The sequence below is a fragment of the Lithobates pipiens genome, unplaced genomic scaffold, assembly GCF_037356315.1.
Source record: "Lithobates pipiens isolate NorthernLeopardFrog02 unplaced genomic scaffold, aLitPip1_a1.2 Scaffold_18, whole genome shotgun sequence".
Classification (NCBI taxonomy): domain Eukaryota; kingdom Metazoa; phylum Chordata; class Amphibia; order Anura; family Ranidae; genus Lithobates; species Lithobates pipiens.
In genome coordinates this window covers 240900928-240921385 of record NW_027507758.1, presented here as the reverse complement: position 1 = coordinate 240921385, position 20458 = coordinate 240900928, and the positions used below count along the sequence as shown (strand labels likewise).

The 20458-nt window shown below is 43.6% G+C and overlaps 1 protein-coding gene across 1 annotated transcript in view; it reads right to left on the bottom strand.

Annotated features, from left to right (window-relative positions):
* EZR (ezrin) overlaps positions 1-20458 on the bottom strand; it is a 118134-nt gene that overhangs the window by 11022 nt on the left and 86654 nt on the right. Inside the window, exons 7-9 of the mRNA XM_077486727.1 lie at positions 20226-20372; positions 14953-15049; positions 11237-11400 (exon numbers count right to left, since the gene is read on the bottom strand). Of these exons, the coding sequence (XP_077342853.1) occupies positions 11237-11400; positions 14953-15049; positions 20226-20372 (408 nt within the window). The remainder of the gene's footprint in view (positions 1-11236; positions 11401-14952; positions 15050-20225; positions 20373-20458) is intronic.

Here is a 20458-nt window from a genome sequence, read left to right as displayed (position 1 = left end):
AAGGGCCCTGCTCACAAGAGTTTACAATCTAATAGGACGGGGCAAGTCATACAAAAAGATTATAACTGGGGGGGCGAGCTGATGGAAGTGATAACATTTCAGTTCATTGGAGGCGTGATAGGCTTCCCTGAAGGATTGCCTAAAGGTAGCCAAAGTAGGAGATATCTAGACAGATTGAAGTAGAGAGTTTCAAAGGATGGGAGAGACTCTGGAGAAGTCCTGGAGGAGATGAGTATGGGAGGAGGAGACAAGGGATCTTGAGTGTGGGAGGTCTTGAGAGGAGCAGAGAGGACGGTTTAGGTCAGGGATATGCAATTAGTGGACCTCCAGCTGTTGCAAAACTACAAGTCCCATCATGCCTCTGCCTCTGGGTGTCATGCTTGTGGCTGTCAGAGTCTTGCTATGCCTCATGGGACTTGTAGTTTTGCAACAGCTGGAGGTCCGCTAATTGCATATCTCTGGTTTAGGTGATAGTTGGAGATAAGATTGGTGTTGTAGCTCGGGGGAGATGTTGTGAATGGCTTTGCATGTTGTTGTTAGTATTTTGACTTTAATTAGCTGGGCAATTGGAAGCCAGTGGAGGGATTGGCAAAGAGGGGTGGCGGACACTGAGAAGTTGCTAAGGTAGAGAAGTCCGGCAGCAGCATTCATGTTAGACTGAAGAGGCACAGTTTATGGAGAGGTAGGTCTATGAGAAGGGAGTTGCAATAGTCAAGACGAGAGATAAGGGAGTGAATAAATAGCTTGGTGGTTTCATTATTTAAAATAAGGCGAATTTTAGAGATGTTACATAGATGAAGTCTACAAGATTTTGACAGTGATTGGATTTGGGACAGAAAGGACAGGTCAGAGTCTAGGATTACACCCAGTACCCTGGTGTGAGGGGAGAGACTGATAGTAGCATTATTGATCGGTTTTATTGCTCGGTTTTAAAGAGATTTAGTTAAAGGAAGTGGTGCCACATCCATGTTGAAATGTCAGTTAGTAAGTTATTAATGCGAGAGGAGACCGAAGGGATGAGGTTAGAAGCGAAGATAGATAGATTTGAGTGTCATCGGCGTAGAGGTAGTGGAAGCCATTTGAGTTTATCAAGTGACCAAGGGAAGAGGTGTAGATAGAGAAGACAAGGAGTCCAAGGACAGAGCTTTGGGGGACCCATACAGAAAGATAAAGTGGAGAGGAGGAAACAGAATTATAGATAACATTGAAGGAGTGCTGTGATAGCTAAGAGGAGATCCAGGATAGAGCAGAATCTTGGAGGCCAAGGCAGTGGAGTTTATTGAGAAGGAGTGGGTGGTCAACAGTATCTAAGGCTACAGAGAGGTCTAGATCGTAAATCATTAGTGAGTTTTAGTAGAGCAGTTTCTGTGGAGTGCTGCAAGTGAAAGCCAGACTGTAGAATGGGGATAGTAAGGTGCCAGTAGAGAGTGAAGATGTGAGAGAGAATAAGATAGAAGAAGAGGGTGACAGTAGTAGTTGCGAGGGAACAGGGTCTAGGGGACAATTGGTTATGTGTGCATCTGAGAAATGTTTGGTAACCTCTTCAGTAGTGGTCAGTTTAAAGAGGAAAGTGTTGCTTGTGCTAAATTCACATACTACTGTATATTGCTACAGTAGAAGAAAAACTTGTTTCAGGATTCATGCACACGGCTGTTCAGGGGTCTTATAGTGTGCTGAATAATCCCTCCCCTGGAACCTGCAACCGCCATGTACAGCTGCCCACTTATATGAATTAGAAGAGGCGGCTGTATGCGGTTATGCGCTGGGGTTGTGTAAAACACTTTCATGCGCACAGGAATGTATGCTTGAATGTACACCATCTGTGGTCAGAGCACATGTCTGCTTCGATCCGTGTTTTCAAGTAGTAGGAATGTGTTAGTGGTAGGTTATGACATTGGTAGCAGTTCTCTGGGAAGATGTTGTAATGTTTGCAGAGGCGTGTTTCTCTGGACATGATATTCTGTTTTTCTCATGTTTACAATCGATATACCCAGTAGACTAATGCCGCGTACACACGTAGCCGACTATCCGGCGGACTTAGTCTGGTGGACTTCCCGCCGGACTTTCCGAACGGGCTACTTGCCCACACACGGCACTTTTTTAGCGGACTAATACGGCGTACTAAGTCCGCCGGACTATCCGCCGTACTTTTATAATGAACGGACTCGCCCACACATGCGGAGGAAAGTCCGCTCATTTTGAGCACGTCTCCAGGTAGACGGGGCCCGCGAAGGATGCGTCGCTGGCCCCGCCACCTGGTATGGACTTAAAGGGGAACCCCAACGCCAAAAAAAATCGGCGTGGGGTCCCCCCCAGGTCCACATCAGACCCTTGTCTGAGCACGCTACCCGGACAGCCAAGAAAGGGGGACGAGCGAACCCCCCCCTCTTGAGCCGTACCAGGCCACGTGCCCTCAACATGGGGGGTGCCAAAGCACCTTGTCCCCATGTTGATGAGGACAAGGGCCTCTTCCCAACAACCCTGGGCGTTGGTTGTCGGGGTCTGCGGGTGGGGGGCTTATCGGAATCCGGGAGCCCCCTTTAATAAGTCCCAGAGGATGCTGGGACTGTGACATCATACTGGGCGGGGACATCATCCGGTGATGTCCCTATATAAGTCGCCGTGCGCCCGGTCCCCGTCATTGTGAGCGGAGGGAGCGACGAGGCAACATCTGAAGAGAAGAACAGAAGAACAGAAGACGGTGACGACGACAGAAGACCAGGCCAACCCCCTGTAAAAGATCTAGAAGAAGGCGCGGTGGCCCGGCAAGAAGAACCGAAGAGGGGGACAAGACCCCCGAAGTCGGAAGAAGAGGGCGGTGGCGAAGAAGAATGCCGGGCTCCTCCACTAGTAAAAGAGCTAGCAGAAGGAGTCCGGCGAGAAGACCCCCGAAGACGGAAGACCCCCGGAGCTGTGCAATAAACCATTTTAACCCTTGTGTGTTGTGTTTTTTTTTACTTTTATTTACAGGTGAATGGGTAGGGGTACATTGTACCCCATACTCATTCATATAGGGTGGGGGGCCGGTATCCGGGGGCCCCCTTATTAAAGGGGGCTCCCGGATTCCGATAAGCTCCCCGCCCGCAGACCCCGACAACCAACGGCCAGGGTTGTCGGGAAGAGGCCCTTGTCCTCATCAACATGGGGACAAGGCGCTTTGGGGTGGGGGGGGCCACGCGGCCCCCCCTTCCCCAAGGCACCCCCCATGTTGAGGGCACGTGGCCTGGTACGGCTCAGGAGGGGGGACGCTCGCTCGTCCCCCCCTTTCCTGGCCGGCCGGGTAGCGTGCTCAGACAAGGGTCTGATTTGGACCTGGGGGGTACCCCCACGCCGATTTTTTTTGGCGTTGGGGTTCCCCTTTAGGTCCATACCAGGTGGCGGGGCCAGCGACGCATCCTTCGCGGGCCCCGCCTACCTGGAGACGTGCTCAAAATGAGCGGGCTTTTCTCCGGGCGGGAAAAGTCCGTCCATTTCAAAAGTACGGCGGACTGGCATGCGCACGGCCGGATTGTCCTCCGAAATGCAAGTCCGGCGGGAAGATTGGAGTGCAAAACTACTTTCTAAGTCCGCCGTACTTTCGGGTAAAAAAAGTCCGCCGAAGGCTACACACGGGGGGATTGTCCGGCGGACTTAAGTTTGCCGGACTTTTCCACCCGATTGTTTGATCGTGTGTACGCGGCATAATTTTCACTTTCCTTTTTTTCTCTATTATTCCTCTCCTTTGTACTTTTATTTTTATATGCTATGCAAAATTCAATAAAAATATTTAAAAAAAAAGAACATATGTCTGTGCAAGTGCTTTATGCAACCACCAAGCCATATCTTCCAATTCATCCCAACAGGCAGGTGTATGCACTGACTGAGGTTCTTGAAAGAGCGATTACACAGACTCTGCATGCTTTAAGGCCCTTGTACTGCCATGTAGATGAAGTCTTATGCAACCACTGTTCACATTAATAAAATCATGTGAAGCAAGAACAAAATAGATACGCACTGCACAATGACTTTTAGGCCTCATGAACTGTGGACGTTTTTACAGCTGCTGTTTTTGGATTCAGACATTTTTTATAGTCAATAAACTCTCCAGCATGTTATCCTATGTGTCCATGCACACAGGTTGTTATCAACTGTTTTTGGCTGGGGTGTTTTTTGGCTGTAAAAAAACCCCAAAACTAATGGGCTCTGAGAGTATTTTTTCAACACCAAAAAATGCAGATAAACGCTCAAATACATGGCTCACCAACGTTTAACATTTTTTTAACCCATTGGTTTAACCACTTGACGACCATCCACTCTGTGTGTGTGTATATATATATATATATATATATATATATATATATATTTTTTTTTTTTTTTATTGGGAAGTGGTGATTGGCATCTGTGTCTGGGCACTGAGGAGAGGGTGAGAACGCTTACAAGCTCGCACACCTCGTGTCCGCCGTGGCCACAGTCCAAAGTTTGTGCTGTTCAGGAGTGGGGCTTGCTGTGACTTTGCTATCTATTTGCTGGCTTTTGAACTGTGAAATGTGAGTGTAAAGGTTGAAGTGTTTTTGTGTTTTAATAAATTGATTTATATGGTTTTACACTATTGGAGCACCTTTATTATTTTACATGTGAAATATTTGAATTTTCACAATGGATGATTGGAGCAACAGTTCACTACTTGCTGTTTGCTGATAAGTGCTTAAGCCTGATACTTAAGTGCAGGCATTGAGAGTCGGTGAGTCCATTTCTTAAAGCGGAGCTCCACCCTAAAGTGGAACTTCTGCTCATTGGAACCCTCCCCCCCTCCGGCGCCACAATTGGCACCTTTCAGGGGGCAGGGGGGTGCAGATACCTGTATAGTACAGGTATCTGCACCCACTTCCGGCATAGATATCCGCAGAATCTGCGGATATTTACGCCACTTCCTGCGGGTCCCCCGCTGTCTGCTGGGAAACACACAGATCCCAGAGACAGCAGGGACCATCCTTATTGTGCAGCTAATCCGCACCACGCATCAACCAGACTACAAAGCCATCAGCAAAACCATGCAGCACCAGAAGTCGCATTAACGGTAAGAAGTACTTTATTCATCATTGGTTAGCAACAGCATAACAACATTATTAAAAGAATTCAGAGGTCATGTCATGTTCGGCAAATTGTACTTTAAAAGTGTTAGTCTTACATAAAATGCACACATTTACTTGTATTTAGTTTTAAACATATTGTATGGCTCTCATGAAATTACATTTTAAAATATGTGGCGTTCTCAGCCAAAAAGGTTCCCTACCCCTGGCTTAGAGTCAAACTCAGGATTCCCCGTTTACTAGATAGGAGCTATAACCAACTAAGCCACAACAGGTCCTCTCCCCCATCTAAAGGACGCATGTTAGTAGTCTTAGCCCTTGTACACACAGTCGGACATTGCGACGGAAAATGCCCGATCGGACCGTGTTGTCGGATAATCCGACCGTGTGTGGGCTCCATCGGACTGTTTCCATCGTAATATCCGTCGGAATATCCGGCCAACAAAGTTTTAGAGCTGGGTTATCCGATCGTTTGTAGAGAATTCCAATCAGACAAAGTGCCACGCATGCGCAGATCAAATTACGAGACCAAGGCTATTGGCTACTAGCCTGAACGTAGTCCCGTCGTAACGAACGAACGTCATCATGTTCCGAATGATCGGATTTTCCGACAACTTTGTCCGACCGTGTGTATGCAACACCAGTTTGGGACAAAATCCGATGGATTTTGTTGTCGGAATGTCTGACCATGTGTACAAGGGCTAAAAGGTTAGCAGAACAATTCCTTGGTTCCCATGAAAGACTGATGTATCCCTGAGATTTGAGTCGAGCATAGGTAACAGCACTACTCGATCTGGAAAGAGCATTAAGAAAGGTTCTCCATGGCCGATGCTTCAGAATATCGTGCAAAAGTTAATTTAGTCAACGAATACAACTTAAAAGGTGAAACGAATGTATGAGATAGACTCAATACATGGAAAGCAAGATAATTTAAGCCGTGATTTGTCATAATTGTGATGATTATGGCTTACAGCTCATGAAAAGCCCAAATCCACAATCTCAGAAAATTAGAATATTGTGAAAAGGTGCAATATTCTATGATCAAAGTGCCCCACTCTAATCAGCTAATTAAGCCATGGCACCGTATTCATGGCCCTACTCTACCCCGCTAATAGCTGGGGACTGCTGGAGATTTTACATGGCATTGCATCCATCACCCTTCACCTCGCTCATACCTGGGGACCTGGAGATTCCACATGGTGCCGCATCAATCCCCCCTCTTCACCCCACTCACAGCTGGGGACTGCTGAGGATTTTACATGGCAGAGCATCCATCACTCTTCTACACCCTGCCAGTGGCTGGAGATTGGTGTACACGTCACACATCTTCTGGGGCACAGCAAGCTGAGCAACCAGGCACCGATCGTGGACACTTTAACTTCAACCTTCTGGCCATTAGGAGGAGGGGGAAAAAAGGAACGGGGCCTCTGGCTCTGAGCACGAATTTATGGGAGTGGAGGGGAAGCAGAGTTAACCCATAATATGCTGCCATGGAGTCTGTCAGGAAACTTTTCCATTTTGGATAGAGTAAGGGAGGGTTATAACCTCAGTTGGTTTTTTGCTATCTGTGCCCGCATTAACCACTTGCCGACCGCCGCACGACGATGTACGTCGACAGAATGGCACGGGCAGGCATAAGGGCTTACATGTACGTCCTTGCCTGCCCGCCGGTCGGGGGCCCGATCGGGCCCCCGCCCGGTGCCTGCGGCGGTCGGTATTCGTTCGGGAGCGATCCCGGACGAGGGGACGGCCATTCATTCATGGCCACCCCCTCGCGATCACTCCCGACGAATGAAAATGTCCCGTGACATCACTTCCTCTCCTGTAATGTAAACACAGGAGAGGAAGTGATGTATTCTCTCCTCCGTGTCGGTATTTTTCGTTCCGGCACTGAGGAGAGAGGTTCGGTGAGTTGCACCAACACACCACACATACAGTAGAACATGCCAGGCACACTCACACCCCCCCTTTACCCCCCGATCACCCCCCAATTACCCCTGCCCCCCCAGTCACAGTGACACCAATTGCTTTTTTTTTTTTTTTGCATTGGTGTCATTTGTGACTGTAATAACTGTTAGGGCAGTTAGGGTTAGCCCCCTTTAGTTCTAATGTGCCCCCCTAACCCCCCCAATAAAGGTTTAACCCCGTGATCACCCCCCGTCGCCAGTGTCACTAAGGCTGGGTTCACATTGCAGCGGTTTATGAGAACGAATGTGATTCGCACCGCACTGCAGTGCAAATCACATCCGATCTCTGTGAGATTCGAGTTCAGCCATACAGATAGTATGGCTGAATTCGTGTCGCACCCGCCGCAAATTCGCACGGGACCCTTTTTTTGGCCCGCAGCAGAATCGGATCGCATGGGTGTTCACACCATGCGATCGGAGTTTGCAGATCGCACTGCGATATGCGAACTGATCTGGGGGTGTCATTAACATTTCACTGACACTCCCAGCAGTTCGCATAGGGCAGTGTGAACTGCCGCCGGGAGGCATGCGATGCGGGAACCCGCCGCGGATTCATGGCGTTCCCGCATCGCTCCAGTGTGAACCCAGCCTAATAAGCGATCGTTTTTCTGATCGCTGTATTAGTGTCACAGGTGACGCTAGTTAGGCAGGTAGGTATTTAGGTTCGCCGCAGCTTTTTATAGCGCCAGGGACCCCCATATACTACCGCATAAAGCCCCCTGATTGCCCCCTAGTTAACCCTTTCACCAGTGATCACCATATAACTGTTACAGGTGACGCTGGTTGGTTAGTTATTTTTTTATAGTTTCAGGGCACCCGCCATTTATTACCTAATAAAGGTTTAACCCCCTGATCACCCGGCGGGTGTCATTTGTGACTGTAATAACTGTTAGGGCAGTTAGGGTTAGCCCCCTTTAGTTCTAAGGTACCCCCCTAACCCCCCCAATAAAGGTTTAACCCCGTGATCACCCCCCGTCGCCAGTGTCACTAAGGCTGGGTTCACATTGCAGCGGTTTATGAGAACGGATGTGATTCGCACCGCACTGCAGTGCAAATCACATCCGATCTCTGTGCGATTCGAGTTCAGCCATACAGATAGTATGGCTGAATTCGTGTCGCACCCGCCGCAAACTCGCACGGGACCCTTTTTTTGGTCCGCATGGGTGTTCACACCATGCGATCCGAGTTTGCAGATCGCACTGCGATATGCAAACTGATCTGGGGGTGTCATTAACATTTCACTGACACTCCCAGCAGTTCGCATAGGGCAGTGTGAACTGCCGCCGGGAGGCATGCGATGCGGGAACCCGCTGCGCATTCGTGGCGTTCCCACATCGCTCCAGTGTGAACCCAGCCTAATAAGCGATCGTTTTTCTGATCACTGTATTAGTGTCACAGGTGACGCTAGTTAGGCAGGTAGGTATTTAGGTTCGCCGCAGCTTTTTATAGCGCCAGGGACCCCCATATACTACCGCATAAAGCCCCCTGATTGCCCCCTAGTTAACCCTTTCACCAGTGATTACCATATAACTGTTACAGGTGACGCTGGTTGGTTAGTTATTTTTTTTATAGTTTCAGGGCACCCGCCATTTATTACCTAGTCTCACTAGTGTACCCCTAAATTTAGGGGTGTCTACTTTCCAAAATGGGGTCATTTGGGGGGGGGTTTGTGCCATCTTGGCATTTTATGGCCTTCAAAACTGTAACGCCCTTAGAAAGCCTGAAGGCGGTGCTTGGTTTTCGGGGCCCCGTACGCGGCTAGGCTCCCAAAAAGTCCCACATATGTGGTATCCCCGTACTCAGGAGAAGCAGCAGAATTTATTTTGGGGTGTCATTTCACATATGCCCATGGCATGCGTGAGCAATATATCATTTAGTGACAACTTTGTGAAAAAAAAAAAAAAAAGTTTGTAATTTTCCCGCAACTTGTGGCAAAATATAAAATATTCCATGGACTCAACATGCCTCTCAGCAAATAGCTTGGGGTGTCTACTTTCTAAAATGGGGTCATTTGTGGGGGTTTTGTGCCATCTTGCCATTTTATGGCCTTCAAAACTGTAATAGGTAGTGAGAAGTGAAATCAAAAATTTACGCCCTTAGAAAGCCTGAAGGCGGTGCTTGGTTTTCGGGGCCCCGTACGCGGCTAGGCTCCCAAAAAGTCCCACATATGTGGTATCCCCGTACTCAGGAGAAGCAGCAGAATTTATTTTGGGGTGTCATTTCACATATACCCATAGCATGTGTGAGCAATATATCATTTAGTGACAACTTTGTGTAAATTGTCATTATTCAATCGCTTGAGGCAAAAAAATAAAATATTCAATGGGCTCAACATGCCACTTATCAATTTCCTTAGGGTGTCTACTTTCCAAAATGGGGTCATTTGGGGGGGTTTTGTACTGCCCTGCCATTTTAGCACCTCAAGAAATGAGATAGGCAGTCGTAAACTAAAAGCTGCGTAAATTCCAGAAAACGTACCTTAGTTTGTAGATGTGACAACTTTTGCGCAAACCAATAAATATACAATTATTGACTTTTTTTTTACCAAAGACATGTGGCTGAATACATTTTGGCCTAAATGTATGACTAAAATTGAGTTTATTGGATTTTTCTAATAACAAAAAGTAGAAAATATCATTTTTTTTCAAAATTTGCGGTCTTTTTACGTTTATATCGCAAAAAATAAAAATCGCAGAGGCAATCAAATACCATCAAAAGAAAGCTCTATTTGTGGGAAGAAAAGGACGCAAATTTTGTTTGGGTACAACATTGCATGACCGCGCAATTACCAGTTAAAGCAGCGCAGTGCCAAATTGTAAAAAGACCTCTGGTCATTTACCAGCAAAATGGTCCGGTCTGAAGGTGGTTAAGGAGATTTATTGAAGTCTGAAGTAATTTTTTTGTAACATTTTTGGGGGAAAATGAAAAAAAATCTATTTTTTTACATACGGTCACCAGTGCAGTACAGCGTCATCATAAACTTGTGTGGTGGTGATCAGAAACACTGACTGGTGACAGTATGTAAAGAGAAAAATTAACGAGTTTCATTTTTTTTATGATTTTTATTTTTTACATACTGTGACATGATCAATAGTGTTACTCTGTAACAGTAACACCTTACTACTCTGGGGAGGTGATCAGGAATTTTTGTTTTTTAACACACTATGATTGCTTATAACTGTGCCTCCTACTAAATATCTTGGAATGTCTAGTTTCCAAAAAAAGGGGTCATTGGGGGGATATTAGGACTTTTGTGGCATTTTAGGCCTCAAAAAAATGAGATAGGCAGTCAGTACATCAGGACTGATCAGGACTGATTTTCATATATATATGTCATAGTTTGTAGACGCTATAATTTTCCTACAGACTAAATAATACACTGAATTTGGGTTATTTTCACCAAACTAATGTAGCCGTATTTGGCCTAAATTTATGAAGAAAGATTATTTGTAAAATTGTATAGCAGAAGGAAAGAAAAACACTTTTTTTTTAATAATGTATATATTTTTTTGTATATTTAGCAAAAAATAAAAAAACCCAGTGGTGATTAAATACCACCAAAAGAAAGCTCTATTTGCCAAAGTGCCAGCTATTGCAGTAGTTTAACATAAAATATTCCCTGCTATGCATAGTTCAAAAATATAAAACCTAGCCCAGTGAATACTGACATTTGCCAAGTTAACCTTTTTAATATATTTTTCATAGTGCAGAAATTTGTTCCTTATTTTAGCATATGGGTGACAAAAACTCATAAGAAATACAAGGTATTTGAAAAAAAAAAAAAAAAGAGCAAACAACCATATAATGACCAGTTCAGCGAGCATAAGGCTGTTGACATCTGAGCGTTCTGTCGTCCGAAACAAAATGCCTGTCGCTCAAAGAAGTACATCTTCTTTTTAGCAGATTACAAGCATTTCTGGTCCCATAGACTTTAACAGAAGTGCCTAACTTGAGCATTTTGTCACTCATTTTTCTGCTCAAACAGCAGCTCTCCACCCCTAATTCACTCTTCTCCCCAGAGTCCTTTCTATTGGCTAAACAAAAATGCCTGAAGCTGTAAAATGTTTGTAATACGCTTCTAAAACACTTTAAACATGACTATAAAAAGCTGCAAAAAAATACATGAAAAACGCCAGGAAATTGCTACGCTCAGGTGTGAATGGAGCCTAACTGTTTTATTCCCTGGGCTCTTTTTATTACCGTTCAAGCTGCTTCTGGTTCTTTTCCTCCTTGGCCTGTGCTTTCATCTGCTGCACCTCGATAGTATCTGGCTTCCTGCGACGCATGTACAGCTCATGGTTACCCATACATAACTGCAAGATCCGCTTGTTAATCCTCAGGCGTGGAGCATAGAAGACAAAGTCCTGTGTCAACAGAAATATTAGTTAATACAGTGATTTTAGGACTCTCAAACAATATCTGAAGAATCAACCATTAAATCTCAACTAAGGCCACTTTTTTTTTTTTTGGACAGCATTGGGAAGTATTAGATCCACTTTTATTTATTTATCCACTAGTATTTATTGCTGCCCTTGTCCCTGTTGAGATGTTTGCACATCCCTAAAAGCAGTAAAAACCTGAGAGAGATTCTAACCATTCCCTTTATCTAAAACAATAAAAAGAGGAATTCTAAGTATCTACAAAATTCTGTAAAGTTCTTTATCTTTTAATATAGCACAGGATACAGGAATCAATTCATCGACCATGGTTATATGTTGCTACCTTCAGGTACTGGACACTGGTGGGGACCGTAGGGGGCAGATCTAGCAAAAAATGCTGCCAGTGTCCAATCACCTTAAGATAGTGGCATATAACTCATGGTCTATAATTTGATTCCTGACTGCACAATAGAGATATAAGAGGTAGATGGGAGCTCTGGCCTCAGTGATATTCTTGATATTCTCAAAGATTGGTCCGTGGAAGACATTGTCCGTGGAAGACTAAGTGGTTCAGACGATCCCTGGATGCAGTGTCCACATTCCAACATTTTAACCAGAGCTCTGCTTATTTCTAATGACAACAGACCCATAAAGACGACATGCCAAAAGGTTTTATGCAGGCCATTAAAGCTGAAATGTAAGGCTCCAGGCATCTGTTTGTTAATGAAAGAATTCCCTCTACTGGCTAGTGATTTCCTTGCTAGGGTTGTTCACTGGCAGATACACAGTGGATATAGAACACATGTTTAACAAAACCGTTCTCAAACGAGTACATTCAGTAAAGTGCTCTAAGGTCATCAGGGTGTTTCAAATTTCCCACAGAGGAATATATCATGAATGGGAATGTAAAGACAAGGTTTAACGAAGAGTGGGTATAATGAAGTCTTTGCAGCTGTAGTAGCTCTGAAAGACCCACGTCCAGAGACAGTAGGTTGATCCTCAAGAATAGTATGTACTGCATCTATAAGAGTCATCTTTAAAATCTGTTGTATGAGCAGAGGATAGTCTAATCAAAGAAAGTCTCAGGGAGAGACTGAGGTGACCCAGAATCAGATTTAGAAATGGTTAGACCCGGTTCACACAGGGGCGACTCATCAGACGACTTAGCCTCCTGACAAGTCGTGTCTCGTTCTGTGCAATGGAACCGTTCTAATCAGAGCCACTCAAGTCGCTCCGACTTAGAAAAAGGTTCCTGTACGACTTTTGGGGTAACTTGCATTGACTTCTATACAAAAGTCATTTTGCAAGCCGGATCCCGGTCGCCTGAGGCAGTCGCGTTGCAAGTCGTGCTGCCTCAGTGTGAACCGGGTCTTACTGTGGCCGATAATCAGGTTGCCTCAAGGCCGTAGGCAGAAAAGCAATAAACTTTACCACGGAGTATGGATAGGCCTTCTGCAGACAGAACCAGTGAGAAACTGGGTGAATTTTTGACAAAAAGCCTTGAATGACTGTGGTAAAGGCCCTGTAGGATAAAACAAGGGACCTGGCCTAATTTGGTGGAGCTAAGAAGGTTTCTGATGACAAGCTAGGCCTTATAATCATAGGGTAAAAGGATTCCAGACAGCAAACGTCACAACACCTAGAAAGAGAGTGGCACTTCAAAGATAGCCTGGCAATGTCCAGTCCAAGGGGATCCGGTCACAGCACTACAAAAGCCAGGCTTAGTATAGGCCATGCTGGACAGCTGAAAGTGTAAAGAACAGTTCTATCAGTAAGGTAGAAGAGAATCCTAAATGAAGATAAAAGGGAGGACAAATGCTAGCAAAAAATGATAGATTTAGTCCAGCAGAACTGAAGCATTATGTACTTCCTTCTAGGGCCTAAATATAGAAACTGAGGCATGCTGATAGTAGGAGGGGCCATCCGGGGCTGGCCTACAGTTTTGGTTCTTTGTCAGTAATCAATCCTCCAGTAGGTGGCAGTATGTGTCTATGTATGGAATAAAAAGAAAACCTTTTGTCCTTATAAGCAAGAGAATTGAACCATACAAGTCCTCTATACAGGTTTTTCATGTTTCATTTTCTGAGTGCAGGCTACAAACGGAAACGCGAGAGCTAACCAGTTTCAAGAAAACTGCACAATACAACAAGTTCTCTATACAGGTTTTTCATATTTAATTTTCTAAGTGCAGGTTACAAAAGAAAATGCAAAAGATGACTCTTCGCAATAATCATATTTATTTTCCCATTTCATAAAACTGTCATCAAGAATGTGATTATAAGAGAAACATATGGTACCAGCACATAAGTAGAATACACTGTTATTGTATACACTGTTATTGTAATATATTGCAGAAATCCACTTAAAAAAATGCTTTCTTTGGGTGGTATATATGAAGGGCATGTGGTAGGGTGATGGAGAAGGCAGTACGTATGTGTAGTATATTTCACTTTTTTTCTTTCCCACAATACAAATAAGTTACATTCTTGTAACTGTGAATTACTACTAAAGAAGTAAAGACAGCAGCACTGCCTGTTTACACCAAGCCCTTCATTAGAATAGAAAAGAGAATAGCATTTTAGTGCTGCAGTCTTAGGGGACATAGCAGAGTAAAGTTTGATATGTGCTGCAGAAAATGTTTTTCATGTCTATTGTGATAATGTTCCCATTCTGACTGTGATATAACATATATTCTCCAAACCACCATACATGTTACTATAAGTGACACATGGCAACCCCACTCAATGCACTGTGCTGGCTATGCCATATTTCAACTCCCCCATTTTTTACATTATGTGGTATGGTACACATTCCATACTGCTTATTTGTACACAAAATTACTCACACCAGTTTGACTTCTGGATTACACCTCAATGATCAATGTACGGGCACACTCTTGCTAGTAATGAGTACCAGTTGGATATTAACAAGCATCAGCCCATTTAAAGGGAGAATACTAGATGAATAAAGTTAAAATGACCCAATATGTCATAATAATCAGTGAGGCTGGGTTCACACTGCAGCATGTTCCGCCCACAGCAGGAGTCCTGTGCGTCTCCATTCATCTTTTCAGGTCCGATTTCAGCCTGAATTTTGGGCTGAATTCGGACATGAAACAGACCAAAAGACGCACAGGACAATTGGCACCGGAGCCACTGCGGAGATGTGTGAACCAGCTCCATAGAGAAACGGTCACAATCTCCTGCTATGCGAATTGGATGCGGGGAAACTAGAGTTGCCACCTCATCCCTTTAAACCCGAACACATATTAATTACACAGGTTCTGAGGTTAATCTAATGCGGATAAGTGAGTTTAATTACCACCTTAATCTGCCTCAGAACCTGTGTAATTAATATGTGTTCGGTTTTAAAGGGATGAGGCGGCATCTCTAAGGGAAACTCGCATCCAATTCGCAATAGTGTGAATCCAGCCTCAGTATATGGACATCAAAGCTAATTCATAAGGTAAGTGCAGGATAACTGCCATTAATGGGTTAATAACCTGAGTAAAAATAATCATACTGTATATGCACTTACTGGAGCTTTCTTGTCGATTGGCTTGATAATAAATTTCTTATCATTAAAAGAGATATTTCTAATTTCACTCCAGGGAAACCCAATCTTTGGAGTCAGTCTAAAAGAAAAATAACACTTTTTAAATTTAACATAATAATGATAAAAATATTTGCATGTAGCAAAAATAGCATTAAAATTCATTTTAACAAAGTCTTGTTACCAACCATCATTCCTGATTCACCCATTAACAATTATATCATCAAGCAGCATAAATTATTTATGGTCACTCATGAATTACCTGGAGCCTTCATTCCAGGTCAGGCATATTTTAGCATTCTGAGATATGAATTCTGAGATATGAATGACCACAGATGACCAAGGCACTGTATAGAATATGACAAACTTGCCGATCAGTGTAAAGGTGAGGGGATAGGTTAATTGGCATCTTTTAAAGTACCGATTACTGTAAAACTGTCCCTAAAACGAAAGTGCTCCCATCTACAAAATAAAGTTTCACCCTGCCTGAACATTTGATATTTCTATCCTTGATCATCCTTAAAGTTGAACAATAGCTGTAAAATATAGTGCCACCTTGTGTTCCCAAAACATCGTTATTCTCCAAGCCCAGATATTACTATAAAAGTAGTTGTGACATCATCATTGTGCTGCACATACCGTAACTTGCGCAGAGAGCAGCACCGTGGGAGGGACCCAATATGCCAACCCAGTACAGGTTGCCTTTATTGTCTTTATTACAGGAAGCCTATGCACAAATGCAAAGTTTGTGTAAGGATCATAATACACAGGTATTTGTGTTTTTGCTTCTGCTGAACAATTGTGAAGGATTTGAAATGAAATAACTTTTACCATATTTTGGCAAAGTTATAACAATACTATATATTTTTAGTCAAGTTTTTTAGGGCAGAACTGTAATCCAAAAATAAAAAAATTGCTAGGAGGTAAAGTTCTTTAGCAGGAGAAACAATAAAAATCTCAGGCCCAATTAACATTGGGTGATTTGGAAACATTGGAAACATTGGCAGAATCCAAATCGAAGCAAAACGAGGAACTCACGTTGGGGTGACAATATTCTTAGTGGCACCAGAAACCGTTTTTCTACTTACTATGTCTACGATATCACAATGAATCAAGTAGCTGTAGAATAGCTAGTTATACCCCTAATCATATTTGCCATACAGGGGATACTGGGACAACGGCCAGAAATGTGCGGGAAAAGCTGCACTGATTAACCTCCCACTGCTTTCTGAAAAGCAGCCCTCTATTTTTGTAAGGGAGCTGCAAATTCCAGGAATTCAGGTGTCTGACCTATCCACTTACAATAAGTAGAAAATCACATGCTGCACTCACAAGGTAACTTTGTAGTGCTAGCTGGTATTGGGTGTTCCAAACAGGAAAACTTTTCTTCTGATCAGTCCTTTACTTTGTTGGAAGTAGCAGCTTGAAAAACCTGTTTGTGTCTCCATAGTGACACTGTAGGGTTCCAGTATTTCAAATAATGAAATAAGTACTGGCAGTTTCTGTTACGTAACCTACAGACAGGCACTCCTTGTTTCTCCACAGGGTGGAATCTGCAAGGTTGGCAGCTTACAAAAGAGTGACTTCATGTACTCCTTTCTATTTCTCTAGACAGGACAGGATGGGGGCTAACCACACCTTGTGCCTTACTGAGCTGCTGCTACTCAGGCATTACACCAGATAGACACCTCTCAGTATATCCTTCCAGTAAAGTATAGGCCTATGCTCCATTCCTTTTTTTATTATGCTCACTATTAAATATGCAATTGATAAACTGATTAACTGTCTCTTAAACATATTTCTCGCTTATGCCTCGCCATACACATAATGCAATCATTAAGTAAATCTAAGGTCCTTGTGTTTTCCCCAAAATATACAGGGCTCAATTCACTAAGGCCCCTTTCACACTGGGGTGGTGCAGGTGGTAAAGTGCCGCCATTTTCAGCGGCACTTTACCGTCATTTTAGCAGCGGTATTCGTCCACTAGCGGGGCTATTTTACCCTCCGCTAGTGGCTGAAAAAGGGCTAAAAGCGCTCGCAAATCGCCGCTGTAGCAGCGCTTTGCCGGCGGTATAGCCTCGCTGCCCCATGAGCTCCAAAGATGCGGCTAGTAGGACTTTTTTACCGTCCTGCCAGCGCACCGCTCCAGTGTGAAAGCCCTCCGGCTTTCACACTGGAGTGAAAGGAGACGCTTTTTTCAGCCGTTATACAGGCACTATTTTTAGCGCTGTAGCGCCTGAAAAACACCTCAGTGTGAAAGGGGCCTAAAGGATAATACATGTGATATTTGGGTCACATATCCAAATATCGCATGTGATCATGAAAATGTCAATTCACTCTAGGTTTACGTGGTATTTACCTTAAAAATAAGAAACGTTTGGTAAATACCGCATAAACCTGTCAAGTAAATTCACAAAAAAAGTAAACAAATAATGTTAATTAAGTTGTGGTCTAGTCATGCAATATTTAACAAATACTAGCTGGTTGTTAAGGAGCTGGCACCCGCTAACATCTCCCCAACAACCAGTGAATAGCTGCTGTCAGTGGAGATTTCCAAACAAAAGACCCCAAAAAAATAAAAGTATTTAAAAGGTCCCCAGAAAAATCCATACCAGACCCCTATCTTATCTAAGCATGCTGCCTGAAAGTCCAGGAAAGGGGGGGGGGGCAAAGTACCTTGCCATGTTGATGAGGTCAAGGGCCTCTTCCGCACAATCATGGCCTGGTGTCTGTGGGGGTGCCCAGTGAAAAACCTCCACTGACAAGCCTCCCCCCCATGTGTGAAAGAGTTCACTCATTCACGAAAAAATGGTAAGTGTAAATAAACACACAACACAGTTTATTTGGGGGGGGGGGGGTGCTGTAGCTGTCAGACGAGGAGAGGAGAGAGCCGGCCGGTCATGTGATCGCCGGCAGACAGTGAAATACGGTAAAGAAGGAATTTTTTTTATAAAACAGAGAGATGGGAGCTTCTGTCATTAGAGCACAAGAGGATTAAATTAAGTAGTCAAAGTGGGTTAACAACCAGTGATATCTGTGGTATCTTGACTTCTTTTTGGCTAATACCTCTTTACCAAGCCACTAAGGTTAATGTAACTGTCTTCTCATGGCAGTGAAATAGTAACAGTAAATGTTTAATCTGCTGACATTTGGCTTTCCCTGATGCCCCCTTCTTTTCCCAACATGCTAATTGATTTAGAAATAAAACCTTTCTGTTTTCATTATATATCTTATTTTAAACTCAATGATGCCATCAATAAGTCTCTTTGCTTCTCTATGCATTGCAGGCAGATCATGGCTTGTGGGAGGTGCTGGCAGAGAGCTTCCTGAAAACAACACAGCACCCTGCCTCTTTAGTACTCTCAACCATTATGAAAGTAGTGGGCTGGTTCTCTTGGGAGGCGTTATGCAAATATAAAAATGCTTTGATGGGTGGATATCAGTGTGCAGGAGTGGACATTCCTGGGCACATTTGCATGCAAACCATCTTAGGTAAAACACACATATGATGCTGAGCCTTCATGATTGAATCAACTGAAATGCGGGGAATGGAAGGGGCAGGTCAGGGACAGTAAGCCCCCCTTAACAGGTGTGAACTGTCATGCGACAGCTCCAAATTGCACCCTATTGTTCAGATATAGAACTGTTCAAATCGCTGCAACTCTGACTTTGCGGTGCTGCACCAATTTGAAAAAAGGTTCTTGCACTATTTTTTGCACTTTCAGGTGCGACTTGCTTAGACTTCTGTGCATGAAGTCGCACAGGTGTCAGGCAAGTTGGACCTGAAATCGCACCGACCTGCTGCTTTGAAATTGTGTTACTTCAAGTGAAGTAGCACAATTTTAAAGTCGCATTCTGTGTGAACTGGGACTTGGGCTGGAGAAAACAAGACTAAATGATGCTGGATGTACTCCTGTCAGGTAATACGACGAGCTCTGACTTGCTGCAGATTCTAATATGCCCGGTGATAGGATGATAGTGTGCAGTGAAATCAGAGTAATCAAAGTAAGCCTGGAGTTCAGCCTTAACCTTCCTAGCGGTGATCCCGAGTCTGGCTCGGGTTGGGATTTTAGTTCCAGACTCGGGATCGCATCGCTGGATACAGGGAGGACACAGGGGGAGTTACTTACCTTGTCCCCTGGATCCAGCGATGTCCTCCGCGCTGTGTGATTGAGCTGTCCTCCGCTCGATTCACAGTGCCCGAATGTCGCCGAGCTCCGTTCCCTGCTACGTTACGGCGCACAGGAACGGAGATCGGCGGAAAATTCAAAAAAGTAAAAACACACACAGTACTGTAATCTTACAGATTACAGTACTGTATAAAAAAATTACACACCCCCTTTGTCCCTAGTGGTCTGTGCAGTGCCCTGCATGCATATTATAAATACTGTTTTTCTGCCTGGAATTTGGAGATTGTCCATAGCAACCAGAAAGTGTCCCTTTTTCAGCGTTTTAGGATTTGATTACATTATTGAATAATTTTTATTATTCTTTATTATATTATAAACTTTATCATACCCGGGATGTCTGCTAGACTCTGGTGTGAACAGATTTAAGAGAGTTATTCCTAAGAATTACAGGACTACAATATAAAACGCCAAATAATTGTACCGCTTTCAGCACCTAAAACCAGAACTAATCATACCGCCAGGGAGGTTAATAGTGTCTCAGGGTGTGTTCAAAGTTCTGGATATTTTTTGGTACTGAACCCAATTCTTGACTTATATTGATAAGTAAATTGCTCTTTAGGATGATGTTGCTTTGATGTGTTGCCTAATTTTAAACTCAGGGTTTTTCAAATTACACAATAAAACTGTAATGTATGGGACCAGCAATATTGGTCTCACAGCAAAGAAAGTGAGTTCATATGCAATCAATGCTTTTCTATTTATAGCATGCAAAAAAGCGTATTTTTTTTGTTTTTTCTCAATATGTGTAGATCAGTGACATAAAATGCCACTTTGTATTCAAGGCTGCAACAGTACTAAATAAGAGCAAATCAAATGGGTGTGACTATGCAAAGGAATGTACATTGATCAGTAAACTGATAAATCTCTGTTTAAATCTGAAAATCTGAGCGAAAAGGACGCTTTGAGAATAGCCTTAAACATATACCGTACATTCATTTTGTACTGCAAGCATAAAATTTCATGATGTACAAACTCCAAGCACATTTACACAAGTACAATTTAGCTTTCTCATATCAACTGGTCAGTCCAAAACTAGTCAAATAATCCAGTGAATGTCTTATTACTTACTTGTCATCATGTTCATAAATATTCAAACCCAGTGAGTCAACTCCCAGCCAGAGGTCTGTTCCCTTTTTATTCTTAATTTCAAAGTAGTTGATGCCATACATTTCTAAGTCTTGGGCTATCTTCAGGTATTCCAGCATTGAATCTTCTCTATAGATTAATGAAAATGAAAAATCAGTAAATGGTTACTGTGCAATATTTCCAAGATATATGTACTACTAATTCTTCTGAATTTC